General features: G+C 42.2%; 1 protein-coding gene across 2 annotated transcripts in view; it reads right to left on the reverse strand.

Annotated features, from left to right (window-relative positions):
• Window positions 1-229: 229 nt before the first annotated feature.
• Window positions 230-27,072, reverse strand: part of LOC137432434 (uncharacterized) — a 53,882-nt gene continuing 27,039 nt past the window's right edge. Inside the window, exons 11-16 of one of the 2 annotated variants that reach the window (XM_068124370.2) lie at window positions 22,055-22,240; window positions 19,390-19,482; window positions 18,645-18,755; window positions 10,636-10,718; window positions 5,736-5,925; window positions 230-1,277 (exon numbers count right to left, since the gene is read on the reverse strand). In XM_068124370.2, coding sequence (XP_067980471.2) covers window positions 1,200-1,277; window positions 5,736-5,925; window positions 10,636-10,718; window positions 18,645-18,755; window positions 19,390-19,482; window positions 22,055-22,240 — 741 coding nt within the window. In that variant the 3' untranslated portion in view covers window positions 230-1,199. The remainder of the gene's footprint in view (window positions 1,278-5,735; window positions 5,926-10,635; window positions 10,719-18,644; window positions 18,756-19,389; window positions 19,483-22,054; window positions 22,241-27,072) is intronic. The other variant, XM_068124371.2, reaches the window with a different exon arrangement.

The raw sequence follows: 27,072 nt of genomic DNA on the forward strand, positions 1-27,072 counted from the left end.
AGGGAGAGGAGGACTGATCTTGGATATTGCAATCTGAAGTATATCCTCCATGGAAGTGGTCGTGGCTACCTGCAGTTGCTCGAAATCATACATCGATAGTTTTGGACCAGTATAACTGGCTAAAATAGTCCAGTTACCTCTTTTAGAGGTAAAGGTCCCCCAAATCATGTACATGATAAATGGTCAGATATGTCAGCGATATGATCTGACATTAGTAAGACACGACAAAGGTGTTTACAAACATTTTATTCCCACTGATAATGTACAAGTGCACCAAGTACACTACTTTGATTTTTTTTTTTTTTTAATATCAAAACTGTATCCAGAAATAAAGTTTTTTTTTTTTGGCTGAAATTTCATGGAGGTGCATAGCAGTAGAGCTTTTTGTAATTGTCCACATGGGTATAAAACAGCCTTGATGATGAGGTAGCAACGTATCAAACCCAAACCTGTAGAATAGGCCATCTATTATTATGCATGCAACAAGGGTGGGGTGAGGGGTGAGGGGGGGGGGGGGGGGGTTGTAGGTTGTGCAGAGGAAGAGAAGGAAGAACGAGAGGAGAGAAAGGAGGGTGAGGAAGTGTGTGAGGAGTATGGAGAGGAGAGAAATGTTTGGGAGCAGGTACGGGTTTAGGGAAACAAAAGAGTATATATGGAACACACGGACATTAGCGGGGATGGTCAAATTTGCATACGTCATAAGTAGATGGCCCACAACCTTTGCGCTTCAATGCTCGTCTCCAAGTTGCGCATTGTGCAAACTACCACCGTCGCAACTCTTGAAGTATTTTAAAATCGTCCTGCTCTTCCAATAACAAACTGCTCTTCTAAAACCTATATGTATCGTGATTAAAAAATAATTATTATTAATTACTAATTAAATTACAGAGCTAAGAGGCTAATTTTCATGATGACGAGTAGGGTCATGACACAGCATGCTGTTTGAGAGCACGCATCATGGAAAACAAATGTTCCCGCATTTTTGGATTCAGAGTTCAATATGGGCCTTTTGTCTCTAAAACTTCACAGGTAAAGACTATCAACATCCATGTTGGAAAGTTTAAGCTTTCAGCACATCTCTGGTTGATGCAAAGGTCAAATAATAAATAATGCAACTGTGGTCAGCCAACATGTATGTTTCCAAATGGTCCTGTGTGCTGCCGTGTGGGCTATTTCGCTGTGACACGAGGTCCATCTATTCACTGCAGTTTTGCGATATGAGAATTTAAAATCCGTTCCAGCTCTTTCTCACAGACGTCCTCCTCCTCCTCTTCCCACTGCATGCAATCAAACAAAGGATAATTGGTCCACCAAGACATGGCAACTCAAATGAATGACACACTTTTTTCTTTTTTTTTTAATCAGGGAATATTTTCAGGACTCATCTAGAGCAATGGATATGGTACAGTTTACACACAGAGATAAACTATTTTATTGAGGATTCTTAAGTTTTGCTGTCCAGCCCATCGACTACCTTATAGGGGATCCCCGTGCCTTCCTCATTGCCCAGACTCTGACTCCAACACCTATTTTTAATAAGCCAGAGGTCTATTATCCACAATTCCTCGTACATCGAGATTCCGAGTTCAGATTTTTGCTAGTTGTTGCGGGGCCCATAATTAACATTCCAACATCCCCCAGGCCTTGCCATTAGTCTTGACCAATGTGTACCTGGATGTGTTGCTCCACAATTTGTCACTGCACACCTCTGCCCAAATGAAATCAGACTGAGTTGGTGCTTTGAGTGTTAGTGAAAATGACAGGAGTTACAGCTAAAAAAAAAATTAAACTCATTTTTAAATACAGCTCAAGTCAGATCCCGGATCAGATCCCGGATCAGAGCATGGATCTTTAAGTTGATCAATTATGTGACATTCTAACTTGGTTCTAAAAGGAGACGAACTAAGGTGTATTACATCACAAGTAAATAAGCAACAATGATCTGCTCCAGACATGCAATAGCATATGTCATGTGGAACCTCCTTGTCCAAAGCACTTTGTCAACTTACACTTTACGAATGGATAGGCCTTGCGATATAAAACACCCATGTTTAATTATGAGAAATTTATTCTTAGTTTGCATCCTTAGTTTACAGAAGCGACATGAACAGCAGACATCAATTCAGTGGATTTAACCGAGAACGTTATACCCTAAAACTTCGACTACAACGCGCCCCTGTGCATAACGTGCACCCCCAACTTAGACTTTTGTCGCGGTGTAAAAATATATAGACCTATATACAATACGCACCCCCATTTCAGCACTCAAATGAAAAAAATAGATGTAAAACATGTTATTACATCTGTAAAAAACGGCGAAGTCCATCTCAACCACGATACGACTGTCGGCCACGATTTCGTAATAGTTGAAGAGAGCGGTGCTAATGGAAGAATATCACGGTAGGTCGAGGAACTAAATTTACGACAATTGTAAATCGTATCAATCACGATGTTCAGTTGTGATTGCGCAATGTTTAAACAGCAGCGCATATGAAATAAACTGCGGAAGTTGGATAGCAATCCAACGAAGCAACCCGTAGCCTATTGTCGGACAGAGGTGGGCGGTCCGCTTCGAAAGTCCGCTTATCCGCTTATCCGCTGCAGCGGACTAACGTTTTCGAAGCGGATAAGCGAATCGGAACAACCCCCGGAAACCGAAGCGGATAAGCGTACGCGGACTACCGAAAAATTAAAGCGCATCGCGATTCGCCAAATCAGCTGTTAGCCTGAGCCCTTACTCTAGAATTGTGAATATTTATTTAAGTGAATAATAAGTGAAACCCTAACAACTCGGCTCTTGCGACATAACGCATTATATCATAACGTTATGTTCACGTCATGGTTTACGACATGGTTGTAACATAACGCATTACATCATGACGTTATGTTCACGTCATGGTTTACGGCACGTTCACGACACCATGACGAATAAACGGCAGTCCGTTGGCCCGCCATCTTGTTGACTTGTTTGTGTCTGAATAACCAAACGTTACAGCTCTCGCCCAATCTCTTCCCGCTCGAGTTCCGTGATGCTTGGGTAACTCTGTTTCTCAGGCATAACACGCCGCTCCCGAGCTCTGCCTCGGTCGAGCGCGTGTTCAGCTACGGGTCGGACATCCTCAGGCCTAAGAGGTCGGCCCTGGCTGCACCGAACTTCGAGGCCCTCGTCTTCATGAAGGGCAACCTCCAAATCCTCAAGAAGGCCCACGAGGTGGAGGAGGAAGACGAGGACTAGTCAACAGACTGCTAGTGCTAGTCTGTTGACTAGTAGACTCTCTTGTCAAAGAAAGGACGGGCAAATTGATTTTTCTTTAATGTAACTTGCATATATTAAAATTATATTTAAATTAACTGTAGAGTAGAGTAGAGTCGAGTGGAAAACTTTATTTCAATAAATTTTGAATAAATTTTATTTAAATAAAAATGTATATTTTTGATCTTAAAAGCTTTGTTTGTCTTTGTAGTAGTTAGAAATGGCTATTTAGGCTTAAAAAGCATTAAATTCCCTTTAGAAACGTCAAAAATCGCTTTAAAAACGTCGAAGCGCTTTAAAAAAATCGAATCGAAGCGGATAAGCGGATAAGCGGTAAGCGGACTAAGATTTTCGGCCGCTGAAGCGGATAAGCGAATCGGACTACACGGGCTGGCGGAGCGGATAAGCGGTAAGCGGACTTAAAATTTTCCGAATCGCGCCCACCTATGTTGTCGGACGACAATGACGTGGTACTCAAGTTGCTGATAATTGGCTATATATTATTATAAAACCCAAGTGTTCTTGAACAGCTTCATTCAGTCACCGCTCACGTTTGACAATCCATATGACCGAATGCTCGACGTCAAAGTCCATGTCGATAGCAACTACCGGACACGAAAAGTCGCGTTTCACTGTCATGCTGTCCTGCATGGCTGATGGCACTAAACTGCCGCCATATATCATATTCAAACGGAAGACGATGCCGAAAGGCGTTAAATTTCTGCACGGCATGCACGTTTGTGTCCATCCTAAGGGCTGGATGGACGAGGAACTGACGCTCGACTGGCTCAAGACGTTCTGGGCCAAGAGACCAGGCGGGCTTGTGAAGAAGCGATCGCTTCTTGTCCTCGACGCCTTCCGCTGCCACCGCATGCAGTCCATCAAGACAAAGCTCGTCACCGATGAGACAGACCTTGCCATCATTCCTGATGGAATGACAAAGATGCTGCAGCCACTCGACGTCACCGTCAACAAACCAGAGAAAGATGCGCTGTGCCACATTTGGAACACATGGCTGCTTGAAGGCCAGCACACCTTCACCACAGGTGGGTGCATGCGCACACCGACGCTCCAACACATCACAGAATGGATCGTCAAAGTCTGGAACGAGCTTGATCCTGCCATCATCCAGAAGAGCTTCATCAAGTGCTCCATTTCAAACGCAATGGACGGCAGCCAAGACGATGCTCCCTGGATGGATGGCGACACAAACGCACCAGACGGCGACGAATCCAACTGCGATGAAAATGATGTTCACTACCTGGACATTGACATAAAAAGGTGCAAATCTGGAGGAGCTTCTTCATCTCTTCAATGAGACGGACGAGTCGGATACTGAATTGAATGGTTTTGAATGAGAACTCCTGCTACGCCTACTTATGGTACTGTGTATATAATTACAACTCACAAAATAATTTAACAATATTTTTTTAATTTCCAACGTCCATTCAATTACCGGTATAGTTAGTTTCATTAGTAGAATAACGTTCGAACTTGCCAGACATTAAAATCAACACTTAATAGAAAACTGGTTTACTTACTTACTTCATGATTGTGAACTTACAGATTATTGGTTCAAGATTTATCAAGTCACCACTATATTTTTTCATGTGTGTGTGTGTCTGTCTGTGTGTGTGTGTGTGTGTGTTAGTTAGTGTGTGTGTGTGTGTGTGTGTGTGTGTGTGTGTGTCTGTCCGCAGCATAACTACCCGATGATATCATCCGATCTTGATGAAACTTGGGTGGGAGGTTGATATCATGATCTAGTTGTCCTGCCTAGAGTGGGCGTATTGCGCCCATTGTGGAGGGAGCGATGCCCGAAAAAGATGTCTTTTTAGGGGGTAATCGATTTCAAGCTACATCTTCTCCGAGGGGTTTGGTGGAATCTGACAGGGGTTTGGATAGTTGGTTAGGCCAATATCATGTGTCTAGCCCCACGGAGCTCGATTTTTCATTTTTCATCGTTTTATTTATTTATTTATTTTCCTTTCTTTTTTTTTTCATTCCATTTTTCACCGAATTTTCGGTATTGTGTAGCTAACTAACCTCATAACTGATTATACATTAATTTCTATCTCATTTCAAGGTCAGTAACCTTCGTTTTGACATTTCCGGGCCTGGCCTGTCCGGGCCTGTTTCGGTTATAGTCCGTCCTTTGTCATTGAATACCGCTCGCTTGTGAACCATCATCGTCTCCTGACTTGTATATTCTATTTTAAGCATTTAGCTATTCTTTGTTGTTGTTCTTTGAGCATTGCCACTTCCGTTTTCGAAGACGTCTTCGACGATCGTTTCAATGTGAAAAAATCGCAAAAAAACTAGACCTATGTAAATTAGACCTATGTATAGCGTACTATACTATACCCATGTATAGTATAGTACGCACCTCTAACTTTAAAAAGATTTTTGGGTCAAAAAAAGTGCACGTTATAGTCGAAGTTTTATGTTAAGTTAAACCTCTATAGTATCTAAAAGCACCCACCTTTAGTTTGTCCGAGAAAATGTCCGGAAATTTGGTGTTCAGAAAATCGTCATCGAGGAGAAAACGGGCTGAAAGTGGCTGAAATGGTATTGGTGAGGTACCCACAGAACGGCGGATACCTCGGAAGCCATTGGATTTTGCCTCCTCACTGCGAGCCTCAGCATTTTGCTGCGATAGGTATTCCTCGAGCCTGTACAAAAACACCAGAGAAAAATGAGGAACGACTATTACTTTGACCGTCCAATCCGTCCACAGAAACATGAATTTACCTCCACATATTCATTTCGAATTTGGAGAACACCATGCAGTCATTCACTATCTTTTCAGACAATCCATAGTTTGTTGGTAGTCTCCAAAAAAGAAAAATCGCACCCATGTCCGAAGGAAGGGGTTCAGTTTGACATTTTAAATATGGAATCGTCAAAGCCTAGAAACGAACAAACCACATTAGAATTACCCTTCATATCCCCTGAGAACCCTCTAGAATTACACTTTAGAACCCTTTAGAATTAAACACGGTGGGTTAGAAGGGTTATTCTTCGTCATTTTTGAAAGACAGATGAAAGGAAGGACATAGCCAAATATTCATTCATATATTCACCGCTTAAAAATGAAGAAAGAAACAACAAAACAAAATTCACTCGAGATCGTTAAAAAAAAAAAAAAAAAAAAAAAAAAAGCCCCCCCAACAGCAAATGGCCCTTCAAGGATCTTCTTCTTCCACTACTACTACTACTACTACTATAATGGCCCCACCCTATCATGGGGGTTAGCCAGAAAACGTTTTTGGCTCTTCTTTCACGAACCAGCTGGACACTCCAGACATTCAACTTAAAGTGGCAAGAATTTGTCATTTATTTAGGGAGTAGTTTGCCACGCTTATTTGGCATGGGTGCAGTGTACTTTGAATGTATCTGTACTTGTTTGTCTACTCTTCACAAAGGACACCATGTGATCCTTAAGATCCACCAACAACCCGTGCTGACACAAAGTTTTTCTGGCTTAACGTCCTTCAAATTCTGGATGGGGCATTTACATTGACGCCTCGCCATGCAAGGGAAACAGGACGAGACGGCATCTCAAAAGCGAGTGCGCATACCTCAAGGCGATTCTACCAGCCCCAGCAAGGTATGAAAAAATATATATTAATTTCCGTGAAGGTTATTTTCAGCTTCAGCCTTCATGAGATGCCGACAATCAATGAAACTGGTAGCATCGCGATTTTTATGGCTACTTAGTCAATTTTTATTGCACAACCTCGAGGGAGTCCAAACTCGGAGGAGCTTTTCCTCTGCTGGCTAAAAGGTTATATACGTGTCCCTTGGTGAAAAACTGTCTGCTAACGAGAAAAAAAAAAAATTAAGCAGTTCTGCATTGTAAAAATTGACAAATCACTGGAGATTAGTCTTAATTATTGGAAGGCCGACATAACATTCCAAAGAGCGGATGAGTTTTGTGCATTTACTTTCATGTTTTTGTGATTAATTGGCAGCGTATAATTGGGTAAAGTAGGTGACTTAGAACCAGCTGGCACGCTCTGAATACATTATTGCAGCACACAAAGAAAATAACTGAAAATGATCCTTCGATTGATCACTGAATTGAATGCGAAACAGTTGGCCAAATGAAAAATCTGGATTACAAACAACGGATGCTTTGGTAACTCTGGCCTGCTGTTCGTCTAACACAATTAGCATGGTACTGTACTTTTTTTTTCTAAACTGCTCCCATCAGAAAGGAACAAATTGTCTGCAATGTTGGGTAATATATATTTTTGACCTCTAATTTCTTTCTTTTTTGTACACAGAGAAAAGGTTTGTGGAAGAGCTAGAACACTAAATGGATCAGAATGCAACAGAAGAAAAGGACCAGAAGAGAAAAGGAGGTGGAGGGAAACACTAACAGGAGGGTTGAAGGACAAATTAGAGGGAGACCTAGACAAGGAATGGTTGTCGGGAGGAATGAGGGGTAGAGGAGGACGTATTCCAGGGGTTGGATCAGGTTGTAATTTTGTGAAGGCCCAAAGAGAGGAAGAGGCTGCTGTATCTGAATGATGAGGAAAGTCACGGCAGAGAGTGGAGTCGTCAGCAAATAGATAAAGGGGATTTTCTTGAGAGTTGGAGAGATCTGATCATTTTGTAGATCAGGAATAGGACTGGGCCCAGAACACTGCCTTGGGGCACTCCAGCTTTAACAAGGAGAGGAGATGAAAGGACTCCACTAAGAGTTACACTTCGGCTGCGGGAGTAGAGGAAGTCAGTAGCCATGTGTGGAGTTGGCCTTGGATGCATTGGTAGAGAGTTTGGAGAGCAGAATGTATTGAAAGCACGAGACATCAAGATATGTCGAGAGATATATCGAGACATGTCTGATCTCATGTCTGACATTGAAGGCCTGCATTCATTGTTGGGAGAGTAGAAACAGCATGTCCAAGGTAGAATGAATGACCTGTTCTGAATCTGAATTGGTGATCTGAGACGAGGACATTGGAAAAAAGCAATGCATTCATATCAACTGCGATGATGGATTCCATGACCTTGCTGATTATTGAAAATAAGCTGATAGGCCTGTAGTTAATCAGATCGTTTTTTGCACCTTTTTACCTCCGCCACCAAAGGTTATGTTTTCACCCCTGTCTGTCTGTTTGTGAACAGGATATATTAAAGTTTTGGACTGATTCGGACGAAATTTGGTGGAGAGGCTGGGTGTGTGTCAAGGACGAAATGATTATATGTTGGTGAAGATCTGGATACTATAATGTTAAGTGATTCTTCACCATCAAGAGATAGGGCCAAAAACGATATAAAGCACAATATCTCAAAAGGTTGTTGACGAATTCAGACGAAACTTGTTGGACAGGTTGTGTATGACAAGGAAGAATTGATTCAATTTGAAGATTCGAATCCAGATCCGGATCAGAGAATTTTAAAATGATTCTTCACCATTGAGAGATGGGGCAAAAATGATGTATAGCATGGTATTTCAAAACGTTGTGAACGAGTGATTATAAAACTAGGTGGATGAGATGGTTAGGCTACAAGAACAGGCCAATTAGCTTTTGGTTCAGGTTATCCTTGTCCGCATCCTCAACTAATGTTCTGTTGATTACATCCATTGTTCTACCTGTCCACCGATGAAGATAGATGCTACACTTCACAAGCAGGACTAGTTCTTCATTCTACCTCAAATAAACATTGTTGAGCTTATTACCCCACAAGCATGAAGTGAAATGCAGGGTGAAGTTGCTGGTTCACTTTGTCTGTCTGTCAACAGATCTCAGTTTATTTTCGAGGAACAATTTAATTTCAATTGAATGTTATATTTTAAACATACAACAGAGCATAAATCGGAAAAATAACTTGTAGTTTAGCATTACTTTGGCCCTGAATTTGTCCGGATTACGCATTCGCAGAGAGGAGCACGACAAATTGTTTTATGCTTTCTGCCGATCTGACAGTCAAACATAATTTAAATTAAAAAACAAACAAAAACCTATCGTTTTTGAGGGAGGACGCAACCCCCTCTCCCTCCCCCAACCACATATACCTCCTCAGACCCCAATTGTTCTAATGCCTTGAACAAACATTGGTACATCATGGGTGATGAAGATCGTGGTGAAGTGTCATCGAAATTGTATGTGTAGTTTCTGAGAAGAAAGCAAATACCTATTTGTGGGGGCAACCATCCCTCCCCCCGTCACAAACCTGTCACAACATAACAAATATCATTTGTGCCAAGTTTGGTCACAATTCCTTCAACGGTTTCGGAGAAGTTGTAAGTGTTTACGGACTGACGGACGGACGACGCTCCATCGCATAAGTTCCCCTGTACTTCGTTCTAGGAAAGCTAAAAATCATTCCAAACAGAAAACTTACTGCTTTTAGCAATGCCATAAAGACCAAACAACAGACATGAATAACTAATGTAATATGTCACATAAGGTGGTGCAAAAGACGCTGCATCAAGAGCGGTAAACCTCCTAAATAGTTTTCTTAGGTTAGGGTGCCGGCGGTTAGGGTGCGGTTAGGGTGCCGGCTTGGGATCCTAGGATCCTGGGTTCGAATCCTGGTCGATCGCTGAATTAACGCCAGGGGGGTTGACTCAGCCTGTCATCCTTCCGAGGTCGGCAAATTGAGTACCAGCTTGCTGGGATGAATGATCACGGTGTGTACCTCGATTTAGAATACGCACACTGTATCCCTGCGCATCGTAAGAGCGTGACCAAGGGTTGGCGTCAGGAAGGGCATCCGGCCATAAAAACATTGCCTCAAACAGGGAACAATGATTGTCATGGGACCTGCAAGGCTAACCCCCGCTCTAGCGGGGAAAATGGCCTTCAAACGATCATTCATTTTTCATTCATTCTTTAAAATCTTTATTCTATTTCATTGGAATTGTATACCTGAACACTTTAGAACACAAAACCCTTATTGGAACTTTCAAAAACCCTTTAGTTTAGCAGTATATACTTGGACAAAACATTACGGCATTTTACATCACCTCGACCAATCCAATTTTCCGCTCACATACCCCACCCATGTCTTTTTTTATCAAAACTGCATGGGCTAAGGTGTTCTATGAAATCTAGTTTATGAATGTTCTGGGCTTGCAGTATTAACGATCAGAATGCAATCCCGCAGCCACATAAGAACATGCTACAATTACAGCAACCGCGAGCAGCAATATATGCAATTCGTCAAAATTTAATATCTCAGCAAGTGTCAACAGCACAGAAGTAGTTGTAGGCCGACAATTTATATTTACAGATAGAACAAAAAATATTATTGCCAGTGCTGGTGAAATTCTCATCAGATCTCATGAGAAATCATCAGAGATTTTTTTTCCAAGTGCATCATACATATGACAGCATTTGCAACCCAACCAAAATAAAATACTGTACCTCTTGGCATCAATTTTTGAGGATCTTTGAATGGCACTGGAATCCAGTCTGTTCTGGTACAAGGGTGTCACAGAATCCTGCACCTGCAAGAAACAGAATTTTTTTTCACTTAAATCTTCCAGCATGGAGAGAAAACATCTCCGAGTGATATTAAATTCAGAGTTTCATCAAATTTCATCACAGACATGGAAAAGGAAAAACACCCCAAAGCAGCTAATGTGGCAATTATTTTCCACCAAAACAAGACAATTACTACTACTAACAATACTTGAATACTTGACTCTTAAGCATCTCTTAAGCAAACGATCCAGGCATGTCGAGAAATGGTTAGGGACATGTTTAACTAACAAAATGGCCGCCATTCGGCCATCTTGGTTTGGTCGAAGACATGGTTAATATAGGGATTTTTTTTTTTTACAATTTAAATTGCTGCCAGTCTACCAGTTGGCCATCTTTGATCAGATCGCAAAATAAAGTGAGGCGCACGTGCAGGTCATCATGTACATGCTTGTGTCAAGTATGAATAAAATTGGTCCATAGATCTCCGACATATGGTTGCGGACGGACGGACGTCATACTAAGACCAAGTCCTACGGGGGCTAATAACATCATATCCATAAGTAGGTTGCCAAGACCTACAGTTGTAGCTGAAACTATTGGCACCTTTGCACTTTTTTCAAATAATACACCATCTATTTCATAAAATTATCGAAATAAAAAATATTTTTGTATCCACATATGTATTTCTTTGGTTTGCAGTGGAACAAAACAAAAAAAGCTGAAAAAATGACTAAATCTTAGCTTATTCCACACAGAAATCGTAAAATAGCCCGGACAATGTTATGGTCACCTTTTAGAAGTTGTTAGAAATAATTCCATTTGAAGCAGGTGTTTCTCCTTTACTTTGGAATTGAACTCACCTGTGGTGAGTTGCAGTTGCCTGCAATATAAAAATCATTCATTCAACCAGTTTGAATGGAGAAAAGGAGTCATTCTGCTGTTTTGTGTCACTGTGTGTACTGCAATGAGCATGGCGAAAAGAAAGAAAACCAGAGAATTGTCTGAGGAGGTCAACCACAATATGATAGCCAAGCATGGACAATCTCAAGACTACAAGTCCATCTCCAGAGACGCTGATGTTCCTTTGTCTACTGTACGCAATGTTATCAGGAAGTTTAAGGCCCATGGTACTGCAGCCAACCTCCCTGGATGTGGCTGCAAGAGAAACCTTGATCGAAGATTGCAGCGAAGGATTCTTCAAATGGTGAATGGTGAAGAAAGCACCTCGATCAACTGCCAAACAGATTCAAGCTGACCTTCAGACACAAGGTACGACAGTTTCACCTTCCACCATCCGTCACCAACTGAATGAAAGGGGGTTCTATGGTAGGAGACACAGGAGAGACTGCTGAGACATAAGACCCCACTGCTGAGAAAGAGACATAAGAAAGCCCGACTAGAGTTTGCCAAAACACACCTGAACAAGCCAAAATCCTTCTGGGAGAATGTCATGTGGACAGATAAGACCAACTTAGAGCTTTTTGGTAAAGTACATCATCTCTATGCTTACAGAAAACAAAATGAAGCCTTCAAAGAAAGGAACGCCTTCCCTACAGTCAAACATGGAGGAGGTTCAGTGACGTTTTGGGGTTGCTGTGCTGCCTCTGGCACTGGGTGCCTTGAATGTGTGCATGACATCATGAAATCAGGAGATTACCAAGGCATTTTGGAGCACAATGTTCAACCCAGTGTCAGAAAGCTGGGTCTCTGTCGAAGGTCATGGGTCTTGCAGCAGGACAAAGACCCCAAACACACTTCAAAAAGCACCCAGGAATGGTTCAAGACAAAACGCTGGACTGTCCTGAAGTGGCCAGCAATGAGTCTAGAAGATCTAAATCCCATTGAACACCTGTGGGGAGATCTGAAAACAGCAGTTGGGAGAGGGCACCCTTCAAATCTGGGCGAACTCGAGCAGTTTGCACAAGAAGAGTGGGCCAAACTGCCAGTAGTGAGGTGGAGGAAGCTCATTCATGGCTGTAGGAAGAGCTTGACTGCAGTTATTTTGTCCAAAGGTTGTGCTACCAAATATTAAGTCTCGGGTATCAATAATTTTGTCAATGCCATTTCTTTTTATTTTCCGATTTAAGAGGATTATATCGAATTCTGAATCAAAAACAAAGGTTCTGTTATATCAACAGTGAAATAAAGAATTGTGGAGACCAAATCATTTCGTCAATTTAAACTTATTTTTAGAGATAATTGTGAGTTATTTGTAAAATGTGCAAGTGTGCCAATATTTTTGCCCACGACTGTATCCTTTGAACTAGACACCAGGTGGGACTAGCCAGTCTACTATGAGGTAATAATATAAACAGGGTAATTAAATCCATTAATGCTGTCATATCCTCTTTTCCTTTCTGTACAGGTTTGATCAGCAATCAACAGTTTGATATTTATTCTGATCACATCCATTATCTAAAATGGCAATCGGTAGAGCGCATACCTCTGCCAGACCTTTTACTTTTGTATCCCTATGATGGGCCGGATCTGCATCCAGATCTTTACCAACATCCAATCAATATCTCCTTGTCACACACCTAACATGTCCACCAAATTTCGTCCGAATCCGTCCATAACTTTTTGAGATATCTTGCTCACAGACAAAACAAACAAACACGAAAGACGTCATGAATGGCATGATACATGTGAAATCCAAATCGCCATTAGTTGCCATGGAAACAGCAATTTGGTAATTTCGAAAAATTGATCTTTCAAGTGTTTTACATGACTGAATGTGATGGATAACAAATTTGGTTGATACATTTTCTAATTGCGGCCTAATATGTGTTTTGCATGTTTCAGATGGCCTTGAACTTTACCATTGACAAAGTTTGACCATATCCTCCTCACATATACTACACATACATAACAATAAGCTGCATACATTTCAATTTGATATCTAGAAAAATTACTGAGGCATGCTAAGAATAAATTCACAAAAAAGGCCAATTTGCTTATTATGGGGCAAAATTGTTGTCAGGGAAACCATTGACAGGTCAAAAAGGTGAAATCGATCATTTTGATTTTTGGTGAACCAGGTCTGTGACCCAATATGTAAATCCTGTTCAAATTTAAAGTTGATAGGATGAAAATTGACGATTTCATGCAACCAAGACCTTTGAGCGTTTGACCTCAAAAACAATATGCTTCTCGATTTTAATTGGTGAACCAATTCAGTGACCCAATATGCAATTTTTGTTCAACCTAGAATCTTCGATTTCACAAGTAATAAACAGACAGGGGGTGAAAACATAACCTCGGTCCACGTTCAGTGGCGGAGGTAACTATAGGTGTTACTCTTCCCCTTTCAGCAAGCAGGACATCTCTGGACATATCCCGATTCTTTGATACTATTTGGAATACCGCCCTCATTGCTACACTCTGCTGGGGCCATCAAGACTCTCACCGTGCCTGCCGTGCAAACAAAATGCAGTATGTGATGGAATCTTCCCATCTGCTCTGCCCTAAAACATGCTTGATCCCTAAAAAAAAAATACCCTAAAACAGCATGCTTGATCAAGTGCAGAAAAAAAAACACAAACACACACACAAACACATCTCGTTTTTTCATTTCTGTTCCTTACAATTCTATCCCTCTCTTTCACACACACACACACACACACACACACACACACACACACACACACACACACACACACACACACACACACACACACACACACACACACACACACACACACACCTTGTTTTTAAATTTTTGTTCTTCACAATTCTATCTCTTATGATTTTCCATTTTTATTTCTCTTATTCAATTCTTATTTTAAAATGCATTTAATTAATTGTACAGTATTGGTTGTTCCTAAACTTTGTGGGAACTGAGGATTGCTTTATTAAACTGCTTCTTCGTGGCCAAAAGCTGGTCAATGTTTCTTTTCCTGCTTAACTAACAACGAAAGGAACTCCCTGATACAAAACTGCTACATTCTGGGAAATGACCTTCAAGACTGTGTGAGGTGCATTGCACACGAGACATGTTTCTTGTAGACTAGACGGATTTCTGAGAAATGTGAATGTTAGGTGTATTTTTGGGTAAAAGTTGGGAACCTCACTTTTTAACATAATTAGGGTATGCTGAATTCGATTAACCCGGTTCCCAAGCCGAATTTTTAAGTTTTTCACCTTCTAATTAGCATAAACAAAATGACCGCCAAATTGCCATTTTTGGAAAATTTCTTTGAACAAGCATTTATATATCATGTATATACATGCAGCTCTTTTACTTTAACTTTACAACTTTTACCCCAAAATGCACCTAGAAGCTTATACATGGCCTTTTTTCATAAATCCCTTTAGTCTATATTATGGTTGGCGACATACACATATGTGCACCTCAACTCTAACCCTAACACTATAAAATGGGAAATGGTTTTAATAAGACAATGTTTCATACAACCATGTATATTCTAAAATTAAATATACATGGCCATGAAGCATAAACATTCAGGAGTCACACATGTTGTTTTGCCAAACTACATCAAATTCATACAAGGGGTCTGATCATCACTCTGTTGCTGGCAGGCACACATTGATGTGCACCTCAACTCTGAATAGCGACATTTGCAGCGTCTAGTCTTGCATTGCTTCCGGCACGCACAACAAATCATCTCGAGGCAACTTTCTGGGATTGGACTCAGTGACATCAGAATAGGCTCTAGTCCTGAATCACCACGTTTCCATCACATTTCCACAGGTGCAGGAACGTCAGGTATGGCACAATGAGCATTTCTCCATACCATGGCTTGATAGAGAACTCGCATCAAATGGAAATTAAGAGCATCACCTGTCGGTGACATTGCTTCTGGTTTACCAGTCTTGGAGAACAACATCGTGCTGAATCAACAGAGGTTGTTTTGTGCACATTATATATTCTGCAGACGAATGCTTATGCCGATTTGATTGTCTCCTCTGTGAGTTCACCAATGCCCAAGTTATTCAGCAGTTTATTCAAAACTCAAAAAAAAAAAAAAAACCTCAAAATCTGGCTTGGGAACCGGGTTAATCGAATTCAGCATACCCTAATTATGTTAAAAAAGTGAGGTTCCCAACTTTTACCCAAAATGCACCGAGTAGCTTATACATGGACTTTTTCCATAAATCCGTCTCGTCTATTGTGGGAAGTTTCCTTTCATGAAACTAATATTTTATGCGCTGAAGTTGCCTCGGTGTATATAAGCTGGTTGGACTTTGAATGCTTTTGAGAGGGATCTGGCATTTATCTGGAGCCAACCCTTTTCCCGCATATGTGTGACTCCCATATTCAACGGCTTGTATCTTCAGTACGGTGTTTTTAGTGTCTCAATCGGACATCCGACTTCGACAACTTAAATATAAATAATTTGAAGGATTGCTGTAAATGATGTTGATTTAACAACATCCCATATTCAACTTTATTTAAATTGTAAACCTCAAACATAGTTTCTCCACCCAAAGCAAGAACCTTAACCTGTAAGCAATCGACTAGTTTCCCGACTGCACGGATCATCAGCTGGGCACCATTCTTCCTCGAGGTTTCGATCCTTTCAGCCCAGGACCTCTCCAAACGGCGGATCCACAACCTCGATCATGGATCCACATCAATAGATCCACAACCTCAGTTGCGTCCAGGCAGTCAGTCAACTCATCAATCACTTATTCAACTATACTCGCAATAGGATTTAATGTATTATCATATATTTATAACTTTCCTTACACACTCCATAATATGATATCATTAAATCATGCACATCTTAACTTAAATAAACCATAACTACCAGCCAGCATGACCACACCACCTACCTCTGGATCAAACTGCATTTTGAATGTTCTAACTGTCACCTAAAATGGTTTTTTGCATGTTGCCATATCCTAGCAACATTGATTTGTAGTATATTTAATTCTGATGTTGTACTGTATTTACATAAAGATCTCATTCATAATATTTTTACTATTTGTATTATATTTACCCTCGCCACAGGAGAGGGTATTGCATTTGAGTCCCTTTGTCTGTTTGTCTGTTTGTCCGCACAGAATAAATATGATTTTCTCTGCAACCGTTGGTCCGATTGACAGGAGAATTTCACCATAGGTGAAACTCCACCTGTATAATTTTTTTAATGATAATTATGACATCATAGGTCACGTGGTTTGACCACCATGTTGGAGAAACGAAAAACCTTGCACCTCTATATCTCCGAAAGCGCTGAATAGAAAAAATTGAGACATGGCTCATTGTAAAGAACTCTCCATGGGGAATAAAATATGTTAATGATGATGCCATAGGTGCCTCCATTATGATGTCATAATTCGACAAGTACAAAACTTCATCCGATCAAGATGAAATTTATTGAGCGTCATGTAGGCATAAATTGGTGGAGAAAGAAAATAATGATGACGTCATCGGTCACGTGGTTCGGCCGCCATCTTGGAAAAAACGAAAAACTTTGCACCTCTATATCTCCGAAAGCGCTGAATAGAAAAAATTGAGACATGGCTCATTGTAAAGAACTCTCCATGGGGAATAAAATATGTTTATGATGATGTCATAGGTGCCTCCATTATGATGTCATAATTCGACAAGTACAAAACGTGATCCGATCAAGATGAAATTCCTTGAGCATAATCTAGGGATAAATTAGTGGAGAAAAAAAAAATGCTGACGTCATCGATCACGTGGTTCGGCCGCCATATTTGTTTTAACACAAAAGCCTTAAAAAACACTGAAAATACATCCTGGTGAAGGTTTGCAATCTCCGATTGCTCTTTTTCTTGTTTACTAATTCGATTTGGTGTCGTTTTGTGACATTAAAGAAAACTTGTTTAAATCTACCAACTATAGCTCCCTGTGCTAGCATACGTCTGACCAGTTGTTTTAATCTATTGACAAGTTCAGAGCTGTGTGTGGTTGCTCTCACAGTACTAATTATTTCACCTGCAAACCGTACCATAAAATATCTTGAAATGAAATGTGTTCATATACCATAAATATGAAATATATATGAAATATACCAAATATATATATACCATAAATACGAAATGTGTTCCATCACACACACACACACACACACACACACACACAAATGGTGCGACCAAAGAGCGACCGCGCAATCCGATAGCCAGAATGAGAGAGAGAGAAAGAGATAGAGAGAGAAAGAGATAGAGAGATAGAGAGAGAGAGAGAGAGAGAGAGAGAGAGAGAGAGAGAGAGAGAGAGAGAGAGAGAGAGAGAGAGAGAGAGAGAGATAGAGAGATAGAGATGCAGAACGAGATTCCTCCTCCGTTCTCGAAGTCTCTCGATGACGTCCCCCTGACCAATCATGCACTTCAGGGGCGGGCGCTCATAGCCCTCTTGACCGCCCACCGATTCTCTGCCTCCACTGGCGATTTCGCCAATTCCAGAGGCGGGGTTTATTGTCTATCGTAATGTCCGGGTACTGTCGGCATTTATGACGGTAGTTGTGGTTTAATGGAGCGCTCGTTGTTATAATTGTAAAGATGTCGGTTTTTATGGCCGGCTTGTTATAATAGTAAGAACATAGGGGAAATCACAGGAGGCAATCACATACTGGGGAGATTAATCTTAAACCCCAGAGCTAATTCGCATGTCTTCACCCACCGTGTGAAGAACACATAAACAACCTTAAGCTCACAGATTTTCAACTTACATCGAGATGGGCTTTCTACTCGCGCGAGGTCCATGCTACTACAACACAATCCTATCTCCACTATGGTATGTTATCCCCTACCCCCACAAACCACAAACGTGTGTGTGTGTGTGTGTGTATATATATATATATATATATATATATATATATATATATGTGTGTGTGTGTGTGTGTGTGTGTGTGTGTGTGTGTGTGTGTGTGTGTGTGTGTGTGTGTGTGTGTGTGTGTATATATATCCTCTCTGATTCCCTATAAAAGTCTTATTTTCCATTTCACTGACAATTCCACCTCATTTCCAATGGCAATTCTAGCAGCTGCGTCCATCTCAACCAACCAAGACAAAAAGAAGAAGTTGGGCCAACACCTGGAATATGGCCTTGGAATCCGTATGCATATAACCTAAAAAGAAAAGTGGGCGAAAATCCTTTTGCTTTGCTTCCCACTACGTGAATGAATGTTGACTATTGCCAATGCATTCACTAAAAGTGATTATAAGATATTTCAGTCAGCAATAAAATGGTAAAAGGGATTAAGAAGAGATTCCACAACACAGTGCATTGCACTAATGTTAGAGGTTATTTAGGGAGTTTCTTTTGGAGTAAAATAATGCAGTACCAATTAGCACTCATAGAAGAAAACCAATGGAAGTGAACTCCAAAAGCTGTGCATGCAGTTATAGGAAAGTGAAGATACAAACTGATAATATAAACAGTTTGTAGTGACAGCCTCTGACATTTTTCCAGTAAGTTTTCCAGGAATACTCACCGTAAGCTAACATTCATTTAAATTTGGAGAATTCCTTGGATACAAAAAAAAGTAATAAAACAAACAAACTAACCCCAATTCCATTTTTTAGTCCTGACGTCAAAATATTTTTGTATGGATGCTTATCAGTTGCTGCTTAAAAGAAAATGATCACAAAGTGATGCCAATGGTTTTTTTGCTGCCTGTCTTTGCTTTTTCTTAAAATATGTACTCTATGATAAATGACTGTATGCACCTAAAGAAAGCAAACGTCTAATCATTTTATTACCCTCTCGACCCCCAGCTGGAGTAACTTGACCTCCAGCGCCATGACCTCTTCCTTCAACTTCTGATTTTCCAGCTGCAAGGATTTGCTCTCCTCCTGTGGAGAGCCAAAGCATAAGGTCTTCATTCACAACATTGTACCATGACCCTAATTAGTACCCATTGTACAAACAGCATGACCAAGTGTTTAAGAGGTGTTTGAAACAAAGTGGTCATAAACAGGAAAAGTACATGAGCATAAACAGGAAAAGTAATGAGAAAAGTACATTTCCTATTGGGCGTATTTTACAACAGGAAATATAAATATATATAATATAACCACCTTTAGAGGCCATTTTTCCCCGCAAAGCGGGGGTTGGCCTTTTTGGGGAACCGTGGTTGTTGTTGTTTTTCGGTCCCCTTTTTGAAGCAATGTTTTACGGCCGGATGCCCTCCTGACGCCAACCCTTTTTGCCGCCTTTAACGACAAACAGGGAATTACCAGTGAAACTGGTACTGAATTAGCCGACCTCGGAAGGATGACAGGCTGAGTCAACCCCCCTAGCGTTAATTCAACGATCGATCCGGGATTCGAACCCAGGATCGTAGGATCCTAAGCCGGCACCCTAGCCGCTAGCCCAACACCAGGGTATCCCAACACCAGGGAAATGAACAAGACAAATTTAAACTAGAAAGCATCTGATTATGCAAAGTCCATCCGCGTCAGCTTTGTATTCGGACTTCTTCTTCTTCCATATGCTAAACATGACGAGAACGACGAGAAAAAAAAATTGACGATTTTAGGCAACCTTGACCTTTTTGACCTCAGAAGCAATAATAGGCTTCAGTGACACGATATGCAAACCCTGCTAAAATGGCAAGTCAATCGGATGAAAATTGACAATTTTATGCAGCCTTGACCTTCGACATTTTGCTTTCAAAAACAACTAGAACGGCACTCAGTAGAGAGCATATCTCCGCCTGGTTGGCCATATCACTCAATGGTGAAGAATCACTTAAAAAATTCTACTAGCTGATCCGGATCCAGATAATCACCAAATTTAATCGATTCTTCCTTGTCACACACACAACTGTCTAACAAGTTTCATCCAAATCCATCAATAACTTTTTGAGATATCCTGCTATGTATCGTTTTTGGCCCTATATCCCAATGGTGAAGAATCACTTAAAAAACTATATTAGCCGGTTCCGAATCCGGATCTTCACCAAAATCTAACCATTTAATCAGTGTCACATACGCTACATCTCTGCCAAAGTTCGTCCAAATCCATCCACAACTTTTTGAGATATTTTGTTCACAAACGGACAGACAGACAAACGACAAACACACAGACTGGGGTGAAAACATAACCTCCATCCACCTTTGGTGGCAGGGTAATTAGCTTATAAGCTTTTGATTGGTGAACTTCAGTGACCCAATATGCAAAATCTTAAAATTTCAAGTCAATTGCATGAAAATTGATTATTTTACATGATCTTGACGTTTGACCTTTTGACCTAATTATTAATTTGTCTACTCCATATTTTCGTAATAAAGCTTTGTTGCAAATTTGATGATGAATTCAAATGGTAAAAAAAAGTTACAGCTCGGACAGACATTCATACAGAAAGACAGACAGAGACACACACAAAACCACATCTCCCGCTGTGCGGGGGACGGGCAAATACGCATGTTATGATTTTCCATTACGATTCGGAGATAGGTTGGATGAATATTTTCACTTCTTTACAAGTTTCTAATACACCTTACAGGTGTCCTGCTGCATATGCAAAACTGAAGATGAGGCTAAAGTAACTGTCTTTTTTTTTTTGAGAAATATTCAAAGAAAATGTGCAAAATGATATTTAATGACGTGATTCCCACCATTTAAAATAAACTGAGGTTGAATAATAAACTGAATGAATCCTGGAAGAAGTGAAAATATGAGGGGAATGTTTTTTTTGTACTTTCAGAGGTTGCCTTTCTTAAGACTAACCTGGTGTTGGGCTAGCGGCTAGGGTGCCAGCTTAGGATCCTAGGATCCTGGTTTCGAATCCCGGTCGATCGCTGAATTAACGCCAGGGGGGTTGACTCAGCCTGTCATCCTTCCGAGGTCGGCTAATTGAGTACCAGCTTGCTGGTAATTCCCTGTTTGTCGTAAAAAGGCGACAAAAAGGGTTGGCGGCAGGAAGGGCATCCGGCCGTAAAACATTGCTTCAAAAAAGGGGACCAACAAAAACAACAAGAACCACGGTGCCCGAAAAAGGCCAACCCCCGCTTTGCGGGGAAAAATGGCCTCTAAAGGTGGTTTTTTTTTTCTTGAGACTGGATCATGAAGATCCTGTGGATTGGGTTTCCACTCATATTCTGCACTACCCGAACTGCTTCGCTAAATGAAGTGAAAGGCACCAAATACCAATGAATAACACAGAAACTTGGGCTTCATACATGTTTGAAAACATTCTAATACTCCACCTTAATAAGCGAGTCAGCACTTTCTATCCACAAGGAAATATGCAGTTGATGAATGTAAAATTCATCGTTATTCAAACAGATCTTTAAACAAGAATTACATGTGACTTCTAAAATATAAAAGGATCTGTTACTTCTTGTTGTTATTCAGTATTATCAGCAGGGGGTGCCAGAAGGTGGAGCGAAGCAGACTTCCTTCTTAAAAGTCATATCTCACCTGATGCTTGAAAGTTTCTTGCTTCCTCCTGTTCACTTCTTCCGTAAGCCTGTTTTCTGAGCTCAACATGCTCAAGCGTGTTTCTGATAACTGTTCCTTGTATCTAGCTAGGAACTCAGAGAGATGGCCTGCGTTACTCCTGGCCTTCTCCATCTCTGCTTCAGCCCGCTGCACGATCTCTTGCAGCTGTTGGGAGGCGAGATTGGGAACAGGACATTTATGTGGTCCACAAGAGAAGAGCTTTGGCGACGAGGCCAATGAAGTGAAGCGATGCAAGCACAATATTTTGGGTTATTGGAAGGGTAAAATTTATTAATAAAAAAAGAGTTTTTACAATAGAAAAGTAACAGCTATGTTAATGCATACATTTTTGGGTGTAGTGATCCTAAAATTATACAGTTCAGAGCTTATCAGGAGAAAAATAAAGGTGAGTAAGTGATGACTCCAAAATTTTCTCCTAGGCGAGCAAAGATGAGTAATTAAGTTTCAGGGAAAGTAACTCCATATAAGCAACTAGCAGAAGTACCCGGCATTGCCGGGCGGGGAAGGAGAGGGGAGGGGAGGAGGGAGGGGAGGGGAGGGGAGGGGAACGGGGGGGAGGGGAGGGGAACGGGGGGGAGGGGAGAAGAGGGGGAGGGGGGAGGGGGAGGGGGAGAGGGGAGAAGAGGGGGAGGGGGAGAGGGGAGAAGAGGGGGAGGGGGAGAGGGGAGAAGAGGGGGAGGGGTAGGGGGAGAGGGGAGAAGAGGGGGGATGGGAGGGGGAGGGGGGTGGGAGGGGGGAGGGGGGAGGGCAGGGGGAGGGGGAGGGGGGAGGGGAGGGGAGGGGGGAGGGGGGGAGGGCATGGGGAGGGGGGAGGGGAGTGGGAGGGGAGGGGGAGGTGGGGGAGGGGGAGGGGGGAGGGGGGAGGGGGGAGGGGATAGGGTGGAGGGGGAAGGGGGGGAGGGGGAGGGGAGGGGGGAGGGGGAGGGGAGGGGGGAGGGCATGGGGAGGGGGGAGGGGAGTGGGAGGTGGGGGAGGGGGGAGGGGGAGGTGGGGGAGGGGGGAGGGGGAGAGGGGGAGGGCAGGGGGAGGGGGGATGGGGGGAGGGGGAGGGGGAGGGGGGAGGGGGAGAAGGGGAGGGGATAGGGTGGAGGGGGAAGGGGAGGGGATAGGGTGGAGGGGGAAGGGGAGGGGGAGGGGGAGGGGAGGGGGAGGGTAAGGGGAGGGGGGATGGGAGGGGGAGGGGGAGGGGAGGGGGAGGGGGAGGGGAGAGGGGGCAGGGGGGTGGGGGGAGGGGGGAGGGGAGGGGGAGGGGGGAGGGGGGAGTCAAGTCGGAAGTCATTGTCGTCAATGGAATGTCGCATTTATTTTTTATTCCCTGTCAAATGGCATTGGTCCCGCATTCCGAACCCGGAAGTCGGAAGTCATTGTCGGCAAATAAATGTTTCACTCTGTCACATGCCGTTGGTCCCATGTCAATCGGATGAAGTTGAAAAATTAACGTCACGAAGTTTCTCTGGGACGTACTGATTCCGAATATGAAGTTTAAAAATTAACGTTCCGAAATACGCTGATGACGTCATAATTTTAAAACGCGAAGTTTTTTAAATTTTAAGGTGTGCTGTAGTTGCTCTGAGACGTACTGATTCCGAATATGCCTTTGGTTTTGCTCTGCGATGAGTAGTTCTCGAGTTATAAGAGGACAAACAAACAAACAAACAAACAAACATACTTTACTGCTTTATATATATAGAAGATAAGACAAAAATTTGTTTGATGTAATAAATTCACAGGAGTTTATTTCTCATCTTAAAACCAAAGTCATGAACACAGGAGTGAGTATATGACATCAGAGACAAAAATAAATCAAACCAATTCAGAACACTATTGAAATGAGATGATCCAATATGACTGCCAGACCAGTGACCGATGACATCACTTTTATCAAATTATATTTACTATGTGTAGTTGATCATTTAGTTTAAAAATTTGCATTGATTGATTAAACGATTTCAGAGCAGACTATTTTCAAAGATTTTCCCTTGGATCCAAAATGGCTGCTCAACCACACAACTCATGACATCATAAATTTACACTCTGGCTCCAATTGGGTAGGGGATAAGGTGTGTGAAGTTTTTTGCCGATTGGATTAGGTTCATTGTTCTATCCAAGATGGCTGCCAAACCACGTGACCTATGACATCACCATTTTCACACTATATGCAGCAATGGTGTGAGATGATACTTGGAAAGTTTCACTTCGATAGGTTCAGCTGCTTCAGAAAAATAACGTTTTATTTTTACGGAGTAAACCATCGGGCAGAGCCGTCTAGATTCTAGAACAATGTTTGTCCGTCCGTATGTATGTATGTATGTATGCATGTATGCATGTATGTATGTATGTATGTATGCATGTATGTACGTATGGATGGCCCCTCAAACATATACCAATCAGAGCTGTGAATCTGGTCACATGACAGGGTGATGAGATTACGTCTAATGTCATTACACCGGTGTGGCTGCTGACTCTCCACACACCGCCATTTTGATTTATATGCGGTTCATGCCGAAAATATTGTCGAACCTGTCATATATCACAATTGCCGTGCTCTACCTTTACGCTTTTCATTCAGTGTGAAACACAAACAACCAGATTGTTAAAATGACCATCAAATATTGAAAGCATCGGCGTTATGTCTCTTCCAACAATACAGTACGTATAGGCCTTAGGCGTTATGCCTTATCTTTGGACCGCTTCAGACAAAATAAGCCCAGGTTTCTTAATACAGTAGTGTATCGTTTCAGTAGTATCGTTTTCGTAATAGTAATAATAATAATATAGTAAATATAACCATAACAAGTACAGATCCATTCAAAGTACACCACCCACATAAAACAACAACAACAACAACAACAGGCATTTTAAGGCCATTTTCCCTGCAAGAGTGGGGGTTAGCCTTGCGGTCCCCATGACAATGTTCTCCATTTTGCCCTATTTTCTGCATCTCCCCTTGTTAAGCCCCTTGCCCACATTTCTTCTTCGACCATCTTTAGCCAAGTCCTTCTCGGTCTTCCCCGTCCTCTACTTCCTTCTACATTCATTTCCATCACTCTTTTCAACCAGTCACTTTCATCCTTCCTCAACACATGACCAAACCATCTCAACCTGTTTCTCTTCACAGCATCAATCACAGGCTCTATTTCCATCATCTTTCGCAATTCATCATTTGTCTTCCTCTCTCTCAACGATACTCCACACATCCACCGAACCATTCGCATTTCCACCCTTTCCAGCCTTCGTTGCTGCTCCACGTTCATTACCCATGTCTCACTCCCATAAATCATAACACTTCTCACACATGCAGCATACACCTTTCCCTTCAGCTTCAACGACACTCCCCACCTCGTCAGCACGCCACTCAGTTCCCGAAACTTCTTCCATGCACATCTCACTCGAGCAACCATTGCCGAGTCTGATCCACCTTCTCCATTCAGCATGCCTCCAAGGTAACAAAATGTTTTCACACCTTCCAGCTTCACGCCATCTCCAAGATCCAACTCAACATTTCCTCCATCTGCAGCTCCCTCTGCGCACACCTTACACTTGAATGCAGCTGCCACACTGGTTAATGACCCTCTCAAACCACTACATTTTTGATGAACCCACTCAGCACACATTGTACATTGAATGGAATTCACTCCGACACCCTTCCTGCACGCAGCACATGGCCACTTCCCAGTTCTTTCCACCTCACCACATGCTTTACCACTTGCCATCACCTTCGTTTTTCCGATATTCACCTTCAGACCTTTTGTCTCCATACATTCCTTCCCCTTGTTCATCTTCTCCTTCAGTCCATCCATACTTTCTGCAATCAACACCAGATCATCTGCATACAACAACTCCCATGGTAAACCCTCCTTTACGTTCTGAGCCAGCACATCCATCACAGCTACAAATAGTAGTGGACTTAGTACCGACCCCTGATGCACTCCCACCTTCACCTCAAACTCACCACTGTTCCCGTCCTTCATCCTTACAGCTGTGCACGCTCTTTTGTACATTGCCATCACTACTCTGATCAACCATTCCTCCACTCCTAACTTCCTCAATGCCCATGTCACTACTTCACGTGGAACCCTATCGAATGCTTTCTCCAGATCAACAAACCCAAGAAACAACTTCCTCGTCTTCTCCATATACTTCTCCTGCAACTGCCTCACAATAAAAAGCGCCTCTGTCGTTCCTCTTCCTGGCGTAAATCCAAACTGCATTTCGTCAATCTTCACTTTCTTCCTTATCCTCCTCTCCAACACCCTTTCCAATACCTTCATTCCATGCTCCAATAACTTTATCGCTCGATACGAGCCACAGTCCAGAGGGTCACCTTTCCCCTTGTATCGAGGCACGAGGGCACTCAGTTCCCAATCCACTGGAATGCGGCCTTCTTTCACCACCAGATTTCAGATCTCTGTCATTCTCTTCACACCCCAATTTCACGCTGCCTTCAACATATCTCCCACAACTCCCATCGGCCCTCCCGCTTTTCTACTCTTCATTGCTTTTATCGCTTCCTCAACTTCCTTCTCAGTTATCTTCTCTGCCGGTCCTAAAACTGGGTTACTCTCAATGTTGCCATCCCATTCATTCTCTGCATTCAACAGTATTTCCATATATCTCTTCCATCTTCCTTTAATTCCATCTGGGTCCACAACGATTTGTCCCACTTCATCCTTCAAGCAACTCACCCCCATCACATCACACCTCTCTTTTGCTATCTGCTTTGCAATCCTGAATACCGCTCTCTGACCCTCTCCCGAATCCAAGCGTTCTCCGAACATTTTCCTACATGCCTCCTGTGCCTTTGCTACCTCTTTCTTTGCAGCCTTCTTGGCTGCCTTATAACTTTCATGCTCTGCCTTTTCTGCCCCCATACCGTTCGCCTTCTGCCACTCCTTGAACTTCTTCCTCTTCTCGTCAATCTTCTTTCCAACTTCTTCATCGCACCACCATGTTTCCGAGTGCCTCGGTGGTCCTTT

The sequence above is a fragment of the Myxine glutinosa genome, chromosome 8, assembly GCF_964187855.1.
Source record: "Myxine glutinosa chromosome 8, kmMyxGlut1.1, whole genome shotgun sequence".
NCBI lineage: Eukaryota > Metazoa > Chordata > Myxini > Myxiniformes > Myxinidae > Myxine > Myxine glutinosa.